The 15,786-nt window shown below is 42.8% G+C and overlaps 1 protein-coding gene across 4 annotated transcripts in view; it reads left to right on the forward strand.

Annotated features, from left to right (window-relative positions):
* The window catches only part of SMARCAD1 (SWI/SNF-related, matrix-associated actin-dependent regulator of chromatin, subfamily a, containing DEAD/H box 1), a 33,462-nt gene that overhangs the window by 7,221 nt on the left and 10,455 nt on the right, over window positions 1-15,786 (forward strand). For 3 of the 4 annotated variants that reach the window (XR_010472464.1, XM_065062417.1, XM_065062418.1), the window contains exons 4-10: window positions 1,937-2,111; window positions 3,431-3,494; window positions 7,611-7,699; window positions 9,122-9,211; window positions 9,833-9,917; window positions 10,824-11,203; window positions 14,629-14,831. Coding sequence is in view for 3 of the 4 variants with exons in the window: in XM_065062417.1 (XP_064918489.1) it covers window positions 1,937-2,111; window positions 3,431-3,494; window positions 7,611-7,699; window positions 9,122-9,211; window positions 9,833-9,917; window positions 10,824-11,203; window positions 14,629-14,831 (1,086 nt within the window). In the remaining variant the exon portion in view is untranslated. Of the gene's footprint in view, window positions 1-1,936; window positions 2,112-3,430; window positions 3,495-7,610; window positions 7,700-9,121; window positions 9,212-9,832; window positions 9,918-10,823; window positions 11,204-11,354; window positions 11,839-14,628; window positions 14,832-15,786 lie in introns of those variants that run through there. The other variant, XM_065062419.1, reaches the window with a different exon arrangement.

Below are 15,786 nucleotides of genomic sequence, written 5' to 3' on the forward strand. Positions count from 1 at the left end.
TTAGTTTTTAACTATAGTAGAGTTTAGTTTATTTCATATTTTTTTCTGAAACCGTAGTGGACAGGGAAGCAAATAGAGCTTCAGTGTGCAGTATAAGAGTTCCTGAGCTAAAGGTGAGGATTAGTTGCGTGCCATGTTTGCTGTGCTTAGTGACAACTTTTTTTTAGTAGTTTGGAAACTTGTGTTTTTGAATAAGCTGGGAGGGAGGAGAATAGTGTGCAAGAGTCGTCGTGTGGGTGCTGAAAAGGCAGCACGGAGAGTGCAGGAGAGACAAGATGTGGACAGACACCTCACACACCGTTGGAGCAGTTTAAAGAAACCCCTGCTAGTTATATGTCTGTGCAACTGAAATGTGGGAATCGTCTGTGCCCCTTCAATGTTGTTGTGCTAAGCAAAGCAAGATGGCTCAACCCGCTTTTTGTGATAGTCTGACTGAACTCATTTTTGAAGAAATTGTATGGGAGTAGCAACCTTACCAGGTGAAGTCTCTTGTCAGATTTTCAAGCCTGATGCAGAGCATGGGGTTACTGGAGCTCGTCAGCAGGAATTAAAGAATGCCTTTCCGTGCTGCTGTTGTCTGAAGTGCTCCCCTGAAGTTTCAACTTAAGGCAGATAGTAAGGAAAAGAGAAATACTGGTTAGCAGAGGGAGGTCCCGTTTCTGCCTCCGGTTGGAGCTGTAGATTGTGCAAGGATAGCGAGACGGCAAGCTGAACTCTAAGGCAAGGTTTTGTGGGTCAGTCATACATTAGCAGCTAAATGAGCGTTTCTTCATGCTTGATAAAAACATGATTATGCAGAGAGGACAAGATTTATGATGTGTGCAACTCCAGCTTTGTTGGCAAGCAACAAATCCCCGATAGGAAAGGATAAGGTAATTGCACTGTTACCATTTCCATTTGGATTGATCCTTTTGTTTTTAGATGCAGGTTATACAGAAACTTTTTCGTATCAAGGCAGAAAGATCTGAAATATGCTAAGAGAATTTGAATTTTCCGTTTGACTAAGACTTTTTTTAAAGCGGATGCTGGATTGACCTTCTGCAGCTTACAGCTACATGACCTGCTGGATTGAAGAGGAATTTGGGTTCCTTTTTGTTGAGAGGATGTTTATTTTTCACTTTGAGAAGCACACCTAGAGAGTCCACGGGGCTGCATGTGCCTGTTGAACAGGACAGGGCAAAAGGATTATTTGATGAACGGTTGTCTCAAAACAGTGTGTGTCTTCTACCTAAGTGGCACGTTGCTCCTGTTTTTCAGAGTTGTGTTGCAATCTGGCTGTTGCAACTGTGAAAGAAAGATATAGTGAGGAAAACTGGGTTTATTTTCAGTCTTTTACCTATATCTGTCTAAAGAGATTTGTAGGCAAGCCTTTCTGGTGGTGAAGACCTTCCGAAATGGCAAAATCCATACAGTTCAATTAATTTTCATTCGGGAAAAGAGATTTTTATGTGTCTTTGGAGGGCAGTAGGATGGGAGACCTGTGCTTACGTTGTCCTGTCTGTGCAACTGACTCCCATGAACAATGTACAGGGATTGCTTTTCCTGCCGGTTGGCTCTGATAATAAATCTTCCAGTAAATTCAGGACTCTTTTCAGAAAGCTTCTTCCCATGTTTATTTGTTTAAAATGTTGCAGAAGGATCTTTGAATTTTCTGAGCTGAGAACCAGGACAGAGAGTTGATGCTGCACTTGGGAAACTTTTACAAAGGGCGTACCCATATCTGTTTATCTTTTAGACAAATGCCTACTAGTGAGTCTGTCTGAGACAAACTTGAGATGCTCTGATGTTATTCAAGTAGCTGAAATGACGAAACGTATAAGGATGGTGTTGCTGAATAGCAAGTGACCTTTTACAGCACAGTATGAGAGTAAGTCGTGCTGTTTCTAGTAGAGTAAACCAAAAATGAATTCTTTTTCTCCCCGTCTGTCCATCATAGCTCTGAACAATCTGACGATGATCAGGATGAAGACGAACGCCCCCAGTTGGCCTTTGTGAACGGGGGGGATCAGCCCCCGGCTGTGAAGAAGGGCGCAGAGGAGAACACCAGAGACGCAAAGATCCAAACGCTGAAGGAGCTTTTTTCACGGAGAAGTGACCAAGAATTACTACAAGTAATAATCCCCATTCTTTTGATTTATTTCGATGGCTATTTTGTGGGCAGTATTGCTAAGCTTGTGCTTTATTAGAGGAAATAACCTCAATTCGTATTAGCAAAAAGGTATATTAGTATTTTAGGGCAACTGCAGCCATATCACGTTTCCATATACATTTGCATGCATACACATTTATTAATATATAAAAATGAATATATATACATACACACTTTTATATGTGCGTGTATATATATACACACACCTTGAGATCAACTCAGCACCAGTGAATTCCAGTGTATAGAAAAGAAAATTTTTCTATTATCTTTTTCTGTCGTGACGTTTCATCTTAATTAAGCTGTCTTGCTTGAAAACTAGTGCTAACTGCAGCTAACAGATGAAATAAAGAATGAGTGAAATCATTGCCGTCTTCTCCAGCAAATGAAACGTTGCACCCTTGCATTTAGGAAGTCTAATACTCAAAAGCCTTTAGTAGTTCCAATTCGGCAAAAGGAGAGTAAGTTTGAATTTGTTCTGATTATGCTGACATGTGAACCTGAGATACGTTTGGCCCTTGTCCAATATACAGTCCAAATCTACAGTAACATTATGATAACTGATGACAGTAAAATATCGTCAGTACAGTAGAATAGATTTTTAGCAAGGTCACTTTTCAGTGCTGATGCGTAACCAGGTTTTTAGTGGCTTTAGTTTTCAAAGCTACATGTGTTCAAATTAATCTCTTAAGTTTTCTGGTCATTGGAATGCCGTTAAAGGCTATTGGGGAAAAATCATGAGCCTTTTCAAAAGCAAATTATCTCACTTGCAAAAAGCGTTCTGAAAGTCTCGACATCCAATTAATTTGTAGAAGTGATCTATTTGGAGATGACACGTGGATGGAGAAACAATCCAGGACTGCCAGGAAGTGCAGATAAACTCTGGCCATGTTCTCAGTTTCATGCGTGTACTTTCAGGAAATGGACCAATGTGACACAGCAGGACACAGACCTTTTATGAGTTAAAAGATTAGGGTTTTTGGAGCATCTGCTTTTGTGAAAAAACTTTTAAGTAAACCTGCTTGGTATGTTAGTGAAGTAGGAAAAAAAGCGATGATAAATGATTGTATTAAAAATGTTTTCCTGTCGGTTTTTTAAAGTGTTTCCAAGTGATCAGTCTAGCTAATTTGCTGCCTGATAATTGTGTTGTTGGATTTTATAATACATGTATTTTGGGGGTGTTTTTTAAAGTGCATTTCAATCAGGCTGATTGACGATTGTCCTGCTCCGTTCAACTGCATCGAATCCACCACTTAGCAGTTAATTGGTTGGGTTTTTTTGCAGTCAACTGAACCAACACGCGCAAGGGATGAAGCCGTAGCTGCTGGTTTGAAGTTCAGTGATGAAGGTATGTATTACAAAAAGAAACAAAAAAGGGGGCAAAGCAAACTTTAGAAGCCATAGATAATTCAGTGAAGTAAACCCGGTTGGGAACTATTTAAAAAGTGGTAAAGGATCTGTTAAAAGTTATACTGCTGTTTGTTCATTGTAATAACACGAAAGTGAAATGAAGATGGAAAGAGGCTGCAGACCAAAATTCCAAAAGACAACAAAAAAGGTGGATTTTTTCTGTGATGCTTCGAATTGCTTTACATGTGGCTCCTTACGTGATTTATGTTCTTGCTGGTTCCTTCTTTGCCCAGAAGTTGAGGCCAATAGTGATCGGTTAGCAATACTAATTCTGAATATGAGAAATCCAAAGGTATGGAAAAAACATACTGGAGTGTGTAGCCTCTCGTAACTAGATATTATTTGTGTCAAGACCCGTCACAATTTGCTCTTCAGGTTGACTTCAAGCCTTGCTTGTAATTCTGAATAAGGATATTAAGGATATTGGCAAATACCAATGGTTCTCTAGCAAAACATCCTCTGGACCATCCACTTGAGCCCTCGGAGCTTCTTTAGGGTTATTTGTTGTGCATCGGAATTTCTGCACTCTCATGCTCTTGTTAAAAAACATTCCTTATCAAACAAAAGCCCGACACAAGGAATCATAGAGTGGTTTGGGTTGGAAGGAACCTTCAAAGTTCAGTTGTCCATGGTTTTCCTGAGAAAACTGCACGGTTTGGATACAACAGAAACAGCTATTTATGATCACTCTTGATTGTTTTAGTTGTTCTGAGTGCTTCATATATTTTTTTCAAGCAATATCATGTGGATTTGGACACGTTATGTCCAGGAAGCTCATGTGCTAAGGGAGAGCAGTTTTACTCTGTTTCTGAATTAGAAGACTTTTTGCTGACTTGGTTCTGCCTATTGTACTTATTTTGATTTTCTGATTTTTCCCTTCCTGGAAGACTCTGATTACTTTTCAAGGGTTTTGATTAATCTTAAACCATTTGTAGCTAATAGACGTCCTTAAACTTCGTTGCAGTTCGCAGCGTTTGAACTAAACCACTTTGATTTCTGGTATGTAGGCCCTGCCTTTTGGCCATTTTTGTGTTGATCTAAAAACTGTTTCACATCCTTTCCGTATGAGCCCAGAGAAAAATCTTTTTGGCAGCCAAATTCTCACTAATCACAGCTGTTTGATAAAATATTTAGTTAGGAGTAGGCATGCCTGAGAGTGATGGTATAAATCACCTCATTTTGGACACATTTTTTAAAAATGGAGACATCACTGAACATCTGCTTATCTCTGTCAGTTTGGGATACGCTTTACTTGTTGTGAAGTGTTGAGTGTGTGAGAGGTCAGGGACAAGACACAGTTTGTATTTATAGCTTGAATCCAGTAGTTGTCGTAGCTAAAACCTGAAGCGTTGCAGGTGACTTATAGGTGTGAAGATTAGACATGACACACTGAAAATATGCACGTGAGTGAAAGTTGTAAAGTTACAGTAATTCCTGCTGCTTGTGGTTTGTCTCTGGTGGTGTTTTCTATACCTTTTGAAAACCATCATATCAGGGAGGGTGCTCCTTGAAACCTTATGTAAACCTAAATGACTTTCTTTTCTAGTAGCAGGGGAAGTCACATTAATAAATTCGGGGGTTTTTTGTAGTGGTAGCAGCAAATAACAGTGGAAGCAATTACAGATGCCTCTCGTAATTTTGAAAGCCCGGAGCTGCTTTTCTCATTGCTCGTTAATCATGAAATGTATAGAGATCCCCGGGATTCCTGTGGAAGGTCCCTCCACCCCAGGGGTGGTTCCATCCAGCAGTAAGAGAGTTTCTTCATCCCCTCAGCAGGAAGGAATAATCAACTACCTAGCAAAGTGAATATCTTCACAAAGTTGTGGTATCTTCATGTTGTTTGCAGGCTCATAAGACCACAGGTTGATTTCTGTGTTGGTCGGGTCCTGACACCAGGGTTATCCAGATCCTTTGCTCCAGTTTAATTGCTTCTAAAATTGCGCTTTCTTCAAAGGCTATTGAGTGCTCAGCCTCCGACTTCAAACCAGGGACATCTTTGAAATACTCTCATATAGAACCCACATATGTTTTAGGGCAAGGAGGTTTTCAGGGTCACTGTTCATATTCAGAATTATCCTTCCTGAATGCAGTTTTAATTTAAAGGGTCATGGTCTGAATGGTGAAGGAGAGCCACCCGCCCTCCATTGCCACAGTCTTTGGATGCTTCAAACTGTGCCCCTTGTATATATTTATACCTATATATAGGAATATGTAGACTTTGAAAAAGTCTTTTCAGTGTTTTTTGGTATCTCATGCCAGATCCTTTGTTTAAGGGAGCGTACTGTTGCTTTCCTTTTCTGCCCTGGGGGTGTTTTCCTGGCCGGAGATGCTGGTGTCAGACAGCAAAGCTCCACAGGCAGTTATTCTTCAAAAAAATAGAAGTTCACTTGCAGTTCTATTTCAGATCGTGGTCTAGGAATTTTACAATAATTTGATCTGGTAACAGTTGCTGCCTCAAGCAAAGCTAATGCGCAGAAATAGGGTAACGTGTCCTTGTGTTTGCGAGCTGCACGTGGCAGCAGTCAGAAAATCAGAGAATCGGAGAATCAGTTCAGTCAGAAGAGACCCTCAGGACCATCGAGTCCAACCATAAGCTAACCCAACTCCAGCACCAACCCTGAGAACCTCGCCTAAACGTCTTTTAAACCCCTCCAGAGATGGTGACTCCACCGCTTCCCTGGGCAGCCTGTTCCAATGCCCCACAGCCCTTTCCGGGAAGGGCTTTTTCCTGTTGTCCAATCTAAACCTCCCCTGGTGCAACTTGAGGCCATTTCCTCTTGTTGCATCACTTGCTACTTGGGAGAAGAGACCAACCCCCTCCATGCTCCAAGCTCCTTTCAGGCAGTTCAGAGATCAGAAGGTCTCCCCTCAGCTCCTGTTCTCCAGCTGAACCCCCAGGTCCCTCAGCCGCTCCATCACACTTGTGCTCCAGCCCCTCACCAGCTTTGTCACCTCCTCTGCACTCTCTCAATGTCCTTCTTATGATGAGGGACCCAAAGCCCAACACGATATTCAGGGTGGGCCCTCACCAGTGCTGAGTACAGGGGGAAAATCACTTCTCTAGTCTTGCTGGCCGTGCTATTCCTGATACAAGCCAGGATGCTGGTGGCCTTTTTGGCCACCTGGGCAGACGCCAGGTCCTTTTCCAGCCGCTCTTCCCTGAGCCTGCAGCATTCATGGGGTTGTTGTGACCCACGTGCAGGACCCAGCGCTTGGCCTTGATAAACCTCAGACAGCTGGTCCCAGCCCATCGATCCAGCCGGTCCAGGCCCCTCTGTATGGCCTTTCCACCCTCCAGCACATCAACATTACCACCCTATTTGGTGTCATCTGCAAACTCACTGAGGGTGCGCTCAGCCGCCTCATCCAGATCATTGATAAACAGGTTCAACAGAATGCACCTGACCGGGCAGGTCTTAACGCTAAATCGATAATCTCTTGATAATCACTGGGGCCCAAAGATACTCACAAAGTTCTGGCTCATATGAGCTATTCATAAGTGATATGATTATCACTGATATTTAGTTATCACTGACTTAATATGCATAGTTTTCTTTCAGATGTTTGGATTTAATGTTGAAAACTCTTGGTGGTGGCCTCTCCCCTGTGCACCTGGGCCAGAAATCCTTCACCAGCACCTCCAGATTGGCAGCGATGCTCGTATTCCAGCTCAGGATTGGGGTTCAGCCTTGATTAAACACCAACTTGCCCAAAGCAGTCAGCTTGAATAGAAACAGATACCTTTATGCAACTTGTGTATAAAATGTGTGGCAATTATTAAAAAAAAAAAAGCTATTTCAGTTGTTATATATGAAAGGTAATTGCTTGATTAATTGCCAAACTACTAGCGAAAACTTAGAGGTAAATAAGGGTGTACTTTCAAGCAGCTGCTTTGCTTCAAGTTTCAGTGTGTCTGTGGTCTATAACGGAGACTGGGAAAACATCTCATGCAGCTAATAAGTAGCTACTATAGTGTCGATTTGAATGATCCTACTGCTTCGGAGTGAATTTAATGAAAGTAATTAATTCATTTCTGCCTCAATTCTTTTGAAAGCTGCGTCTCGTAAAAGGAAGCTGAAAGGTTCTCCCACAAAGTGCAAAAACGGAAATGAGCAAGTCGCAAAAAAGCCAAAATCTAATTACGTAAGTAATGTTTTTTCTCTCTGTGCGTTGTAAAATAAGCGGAATTATCTGACAGTGGTGTCGTGTGTGTATTGGTTACAATTAAAGGAATTATTACTCTGACTTCTGCTCATAAATAGGGCCTATGTAACGATCCCTGCGCATTCACGTTGGTATTTGGCAGATCTTACGCACAGTCCTGCACTGCTGTCGTGAGGGTGTCTCCCAGTTATCCCAGTAGACATCCTTAAAAACCAGTTCTGGTAGAGGAAGGGAACTCTCCAGTAAGCGCTGGAGGCTGGATGGAGGCTGGGGACTATCTTTGTGTTGAAATTTAACCAGACGTTGTCCTCGGTTAGAACCAAATGAAGGGAACGCGGAGTTTTCCATGAAAGCAAAAAGGATATTACTCAGACACTCCCCTGCTTCCCAGAGGAGAGCTGTGAGTTTGGCGGGGTGAGACTTCCTGGGGTTCGGGTTTGTTCCTCCTCACTAAACCCCCGGGTTTGGTCACAAAGGGACTTCACTAGATTATTACCCAGCCAGCCCAGCAAACACTTATTGATACTATAGGCTCCCTGAGGAAAGGAACCCTGTGCTCCGTTCCATGGAGAGCTGCTGGCTGATCTAGTTTGTGCTCTTTCAGCAAATAGCATCAATCAGCAAAGTAAATATTAATCAAACCTCTTGGCATCTCTGCTGGAGATAAGTAGACCTGCAACCACTTTGCATTCGAAGCTCTGAGAAGGAACTTGTGCAATTCTTGGTGGTGGATACATAACAGAGCAGCTTGTGGCAAGTAGGAGTTCTGGCATGGGTTGATAGGAACCTGCCTTTTTGCAGGCAGATAGTCGCTGTTAGAGAAGCTGTTGTGGGTGAAAACTTTTGCGAGGTTTTGATGTGACTTCGTGGTGTTGCGACACAGTATTTGTGCGGTTTTTTACCTGTAAGTCTTCGTATAAACACACCAATGGACACGTTTATAGACTCCGGTGGGTTAAATACTGCGTGCTTGGCGATCTGACCTAGTGGCCTGACTCGTAACCCTGCCATCCTCTCCCTTAAATGTCATCCACAATCACCACTAACTTTTCATTTTAAAGAAATACAACCTAGATGGTTCTAAATGATTTCTGTTTTGGCATGTGATTTTGCACGGTGTATGTTTATCAGCTAAAGAGTGCCAGTCTTTGATGAGAGAAGGCATTTTCTACACTTATCAAAGTTGTGGTCTTACTTTGAGCATTGGCTTTGTATCACTTTGGCAACTTGCATTTATCTGAAGTGCTTTTGTCATTCCGAGTGGCTCCTTGAGAATAAACAAGAGTGATTAGGTTGGATTGTTTTAAATTGGTGTGGTTGTTTTGTGTGTGGTTGTTGTTGTTGTATTTTCTGTGCTTGTAATTTACATTAAACCTGACAGCTTTCTGTTTTTTAACATAGCTGGATGAGTCAGAACCCCAAAGACAATGGGAGAGGCAAGAGATGCTCGTGAAGAAGCTGCAGAATACCTTCCCTGAACTGGATAAGGAGGTGAGCTCACTTCTCCTGAGGGTTTTGACTTAAGAAAATTGTTGCCACTGTTGATAGTCCAAAGGAAACCGTCCTTACAGCAGCAGCACCCTCAGAAAGAGCCCAGGGTAGGAAGGTCTTCCCTGTTGCTGCTTTTGGAATGTAATATTACCGTGAATTGAGAGCAGTTTTATGTAATCAGGATTATATGGAACTTTGGTGCCACAACAAGCCTGGCACAGTCGGATTTGGCGACCTGTTATAAAAACGCATGAGGAAATTACCATCCCTCTGGCCCACGCTCTTCTCCCCTGGACAACTAGATACAGTGTGTGCTTTGTATTAGTTTAGCATCTGAAGATACTCAGCAACTGCTCAGGGCATTTTAATACTGTGCTTTAAATTGTTGGAAGCAAAGCTTGTTTCTGTGGGTTCTTGCCCTTTTGAAAAGTGGAGCAGCTCTGCCTAGACTGAGCATCTCAGGATAAAGTGAAGGGTTTTTTGGTTTCCTTTGTTATGAATCATAGGATTTGTGGGGGTTTTCTCTGCCTTGTGCAATTAGATGTTAGTGCCTTGTTATTATGTACAGAAATGTAGTTTTTGCTTACCTTACCACAATCCAAATGTCTTCTAATTTACTAGGAGCTGAGAGATGTACTTCAGGAACATAACTGGGTGTTTCACGAAGCACTGGAGGCCCTGAGAGTGTTTGCAGAAGACGATGAGGGTAAAGACAGATTTATAATCCATTTTATCTCAAGATAAAACAAACAGACTTAGGATATAAATCTGTTCTAATGTACAGTCCTGACAGTATGTCTAGAAACTTGCATCAGTACTCGAAATCAGTATTATGGGGAGGGTAAAAGAACGACACTCATTTTTTCTGTATTTTTAAGTTTCATGGTAATTTCATCTTTTGCTCAGTAAGTAGAGTAAAATCCCTTTGCCTTGCTAATACAGATTTACATAAGAAGTTGTAATTACCTATAGGCATCTAATAAAATATATTTTGAAGTGTGTCAAAGCTGACATTCACATTGTGTTAAATAACCTGTACCTTACTTTAAGACAGCAGGGTTATTTTGGTTGGAAACACATTGCTCTTCCAGGTTCTTTAACAGGTGCATTTTTTTGTTGTCCCACCTCTGGTGCTATCCTGACATCGATTAGAATGGAAAGAACGGCTGGTTTTCCTGGTGAAAGGAGGCTTGTTTCCTGAGCTGAGCAGAGTCAGTATCTCTGCAGTCGGGCAGGATGGGACCAGGATCTCAGCCTGGCCGTAGATCAGAGTTCTTGAACTATGGGCTCTTACCTCGGAGTTTCTGCAGCTCACACACACGACAGAGTGTTGATCATCTGTATTTTGAGAGAGTTGCATAAAACCTCCTGCTATTTGAGCAGTGTACAGATTGGCGTTGCTCGTGTTACGCTCACAGTTGGTGCTGTTTGCGTGTTTTGAACAGACCTGCGTTGTGCTTTCTCCTCTTTCCTTAGTAACGCCTGCTGTTCAGTTGTGTATTGAATACTAGAATTGTGTGTTATATTGGTTTTATTTTTGGAAGAACCTTGTGTTTTAATATCCCCTCAACCAGTACGCGTTGACTTGTTGCCTTCTACATTGCACGCACAGGCATGGAGTTTCCTCCCAAAAGCGAAGCTTCCGACTGGACCGAAGCCTCCGCCAACAGCACAAGCGACGAGGGCAAAGAGAAGCCAAAGCAGAACGAGCAGAACGGCTTTCAGAAAAAGGACGAGAGCAAAAAGAGCATTTGGAGCGCCAAAAGAGAAGCAGAAGGCTCGGAGGATGAGTCGGCCTCGGACGATGGTGGCAGCTCCCTCGACGAGGACTACAGCAGCGGCAACGAGGTGATGGACGACGGCTACCGAGCCAAAATCCTCAGCTTCCTGCAGGATGCTTCCCTGAGCGAACTGGCTTTGATCCCCCAGTGTTCTCAGAAAAAGGCTCAGAAGATAATCGCGCTCCGGCCCTTTAACAGCTGGGAGGCTCTGGTAGGTCCGCATTCTTCTTTGCTTTTCTCTTCCTTTCCCCAGCCTGCTGAGACTCAAGGCAGCTTCAGCCCAGGGAGCCTTAGATGGGTGGCCTTATCCCGATTAGGCTAAAATGCTCCGTTCCTCCTAAGCCAATAGCGTTTCAAATAGTGTCATATGACCTGATTTTTTGAATGAATTAAGGGGTGATTTTCCTGGAAAACTCGAGCTAATTGGCTGACATTACCGTCACTCACTCTGGAGCTGGGAAAGTTGGTTGTTTTCCCTGCAGAAGAAGAAATTAGAGCTCTCAGTTGGGAAGGAGGTGTTTGCTAGGCTGTTCTGAGCTCCTGTCGCTGAAGAGCCATGCAGGAGGGGCAAGAACGTGGCAGGACCTTTTCTGCAGACACCTGAACAGCAGCAGCAGCTTCCAGGGCAGCTCCATGATTGAAGCTGCCAGCATGGATCTTTTCATACGAGAAACACTCGTCTCTTTTTTGGTTTGTTTTCCTTAACCTCCTCCAGCTCTAGCATGGTTTTGCTGGCTGAGCAATGCAGCCATTTTTTTAGTGGAGCGAGCTGTTTTTATTAATAAGAGGTGAAGCTTCAGGAGGCTGAACCAGAATCCAGAGCAGATGGGAACACGCTCTCTCTTGGTAAGTAGATTATCTACCGTCACTGGGATGTTACTTGCAAATGTTTGTTGCCTTCGCATTTCCTGCAGTTTCAGTTAACTGCAAGACATCAGACCTGGTAAGAGCAGCGTCCTGCTAGGAAATTTGAAGTGCGTTACAGCACATTGTCTCGTTTTAATTTGTTAGCGCTTGGGATTTTAAGCCAGTAACTGAACGTAGGCCCTTTAACAGAATAATTGACATGGGTTTTCATCAGTATTTGCTCTGAAACTTCCCCCACTGATGTATGCGAGATCTGTCTGTATTTTTTCAGAGCAGAACACATTTCAATATGTGTAAGACAACAACGTTTATTATTTGGTGGGTGAAGTGTTTTACCACAAACAATAAGACACACTAAACAGATTTTTAAGGGAAAACAAAACGATCTTTGTATGTTGTGTTGCAAGGGGGGGAGAAAAGAGGAAGATATTTGAAAAAACCCAGGGTGCAGGTATGCTGCACACGAAAGCCGTTTCGCCCCGAGCCTTTGGCTTCTCACAGAACATCTGTCATACGGCCGTTCCTTTCGAAACGTGTTGGATTTTGCCTGAGCTTAATTCTTCGCAGAAATATTTGCTACAGGGCTCTTCTCCTTTTTCTCCCCGTAAAATATTTAACAGAAAAAAAGCTGCATGGGCCTGTTTGCGTTTCAAATGTGGCTCTCATAAAGATTGCTGCTGTCAGCACCACATGTTTGTGTAATATTGTGAATACTTGCCCAGGGTAGCAGTTTGCAGCAGGTTTTAGCAGATGTTGCCTGTCGGTGTGGATTTAATTGCTCTAAGGATGCGGCAGCTCAGCCACCCAGCGTTTTTCCTACTAATAAATGAGTGGTAGAATAATGGGGAGAACTGATTCAGTTCAATTAGAGAAATTGGCTTCGTTTTAAGGTCTCTTTTTACTTTAATGGTGTATTTTGTAACACAATGTAAAGCACTAGATGTTGTTACCACCTCTTAATTATGACAAGAATTGAGGAAGATCTTAAGGCTCTCAGCCTGAGATTAAGACTAAAGCCGATTTATTTCTAGGTGGAACACCTTATTCCGGGAAACGTGAATTAAAAACACTTTTTTATTCTAGATGAGCTTTGTAAGTTGGACTAAGATGTTTTTCAGATGGGCTTAAGCAAATTTCAAGCTGGGGAAGTTAAGAATGCTTGAAAATACTCTTTAGAACGGGTATTTAAGATAGATGTTTAACTTGATCCAGTAACAATGCTACGATTGTTTTAAGTCTTAGGACTGTCAACTGCTTGAGTTTCCTTTTAGCATAGAAACGTGTCTGTGTAAGATTTGCTGTATCCTCTGGTTTCTCTGCTTTGCAGAGTCACAAAACAATCCGTCTCTTTTAGCTTCGTGAATGAAACAATGCCTGTTGTTTTTAAAAATCACACCTGGGTTAAACTGATGCGCAAAGTCACGTAGAAATTCTGACATAACGTATATTTAGCTTCTCGCTTTTAAGGCAATGGGGGAACGGAGCAGTCGAGGCTGAACTGACTTGTCCCTTGTGTTTCGTGCGCTGCAGTAGCACAGGAGCGGGGAGAGATGCATTCATGGGAGGGTGACTTCGGATTGTTGTCATCCCTCTTTTTGTTTGACCAGACGTGTACAAACTGCCATGAAAACCAAACTAGCAAGAAGTCCAGAGGCACCTCTCACCAAAGCAGCAAATGCATCAGGCTGGAAATGGGAGCTGCTTGAAGCAGAGCTGGGCTTTGTTGATTGAGGCCGCCTTCAGCGGTGAAATCCTAAATAACCTTCAGCTCGGGCTTAACTTTGCGCCACGTGAAGGCGATTTAGGGGTTCGGTTGTCCGTGATGGTCTCACATCTTTGCACCCCCTTTGATAAAAAGTGGCCCCTGGGAGGATGTTCAGAAGCTCTGGTAACCCGGGGCCGTTTGAGCATCTGCACCTTGTTGTGCGTGACAGGGTAACACCGTGTTCCGCATGCAGAACGCTGGCTGAAGCTTTTCTTGTTGTAACTTGGAGGTGAATGCGGACGTGCCGACACCAAACAATACAATTTCTGTTAATAACAGGTGGCCTCTTTCTCCACACCTTTATTTTATAGATTACGGGATTTATATTCATGCCAACCAGAGCTTTAGGCATCAAAACAAATGTTGAAATTTTTTAATCATCTATTAAAAATCACGTTCTTTATGTCTCTTTTTATTTCTAAATAGAGGTGTCTATTTAGGAGATTTCTTTGCAAGTGTTGACACGTGCGCCTTAGCCTGATTTCACCTGAGTGTCGGTAAACTGTGCGTTATGTTGAAAATGGAACAAAACCACCGAAAAATCCCCAAACCTCCAATAGTGCCAATGGTCAGTGGAGGGCATCGCTCTTTTGTAGGCTTTGATACGGCAATATTGATCAATAGCTGGACCATACGACCCTTAATGTTTTTAAAGGAGGAATTCTAGGAGGACATACACCCGTGAATGCTAATCAGTGCCTTTTCTTCTTCCTTGTGCTTTTCTGTTAGCTTGTGCTGTACATTGCTCCTGTATTTTACACCAGAAATTCTTCAGAAAAACTGCCTATTTTATTCTAAGATGTACAGCGCAAGGAGCTGGACCGGTGACCTTCAGCGTGGGTGCACAGATTTGCAGTGTGCACAGGGAATGTCTGGAGCTTTGAGGTGACTGGGATGCTGCTGTTGGCCGCCACTTGAGTTACTTGCTGCCCGCAGCAGCCGTGGATTTTGACCGTAGCGCCTTCTCTTCACCATATATTTTTTAAATGCTTATTATTTTGCAGTTTACAAAAATGACAAAGACTACCGGCTTGTCAGAAGACATCGTGTGGAACTGCAAGATCCTGCTCAAGGAGAGGGACGTGGTTCTGAAGCTTATGAATAAATGCGAAGAAATTTCCAATAAACTGACGAAACAAGTAACCAGAATAACTGAGGATGGAGGATGTGGATGGAACATAGAGCAACCCTCCACTCTGAACCAGAGGTACCTTTCCCTTTTTTATACTTAGATGTCTGATAGGAAGATATGCTTGAAGACTGGGATTTTCAAAGCTGTCGTGTCTCAAAGTAGAGTTGCAAACGCTGGACGCTTTGCAGCTATTGGAGAGTGATGTGCAACACTTCAGGGAATCAATATAATGTTTTTAAGTGCATCAGGAAAGCAGGTGAGGAGGTTACGAACATAAACCCAGGAATATGTAACGGTGCACAATACCTTGTTTTACTTGCTCCGGTTTTTGATGAATGTAGAAGCCAACCCTGAGCGGTTGGATCATGAGTTGTCAACTCATATCAAAGCAAACTGCTGTTGTAGGGGACCTTCTGTTTCAAAGAGGCCAAATTGAAGTGGATCCGAGCAAACTTGTAAAGTTTATCAGCCGGACTGAAGACCTTGGTCAGGAATTCAGATGTATTAATACAACATAATCGGGAAACCTGTATCCGGTGGGAGGGACACCAGGGAGGAAAGCTTTGTTTCAGAGAGGTGAATTAGGAAGGATCTCCAAATGGATATTGGGAATAAAGAGAATTGAGGAGGAATGGAAATGGGTGTGGTGGGGGACAATTAGGCTGGGGGTTTGGGGTGATCAGTGATGTTTCTTTGTGGTTTGTGTGTGTTCGTGTGGGTTTTTTAGTTGTTTGGTGCCGACACCTCCAGTAATTGTACAGCAGAGCAAACTTGGCGGTGCAGCTGCTGAATGCCACTGGATTTTGTGTGGTTTTTAAAACTAGCAGTTGTGTAACTGCTGTTAATTGGTTGTGGATCGTTGATTTTAGAAGAAAGGTATTCATTGTGGTGTACATTTGGTTCATTTGAGATGTGTGAAAGATCAGATTGACTACCTGGAAAGTTCGGAAACACTCTTTGGTGTCCAGGTGGCCGCTTAAATGAAGTTCGTGTTTTTCACTACACGAGGAGACCTGGACCGCATTAAAAT

This window comes from Columba livia, chromosome 4, assembly GCF_036013475.1.
Source record: "Columba livia isolate bColLiv1 breed racing homer chromosome 4, bColLiv1.pat.W.v2, whole genome shotgun sequence".
NCBI lineage: Eukaryota > Metazoa > Chordata > Aves > Columbiformes > Columbidae > Columba > Columba livia.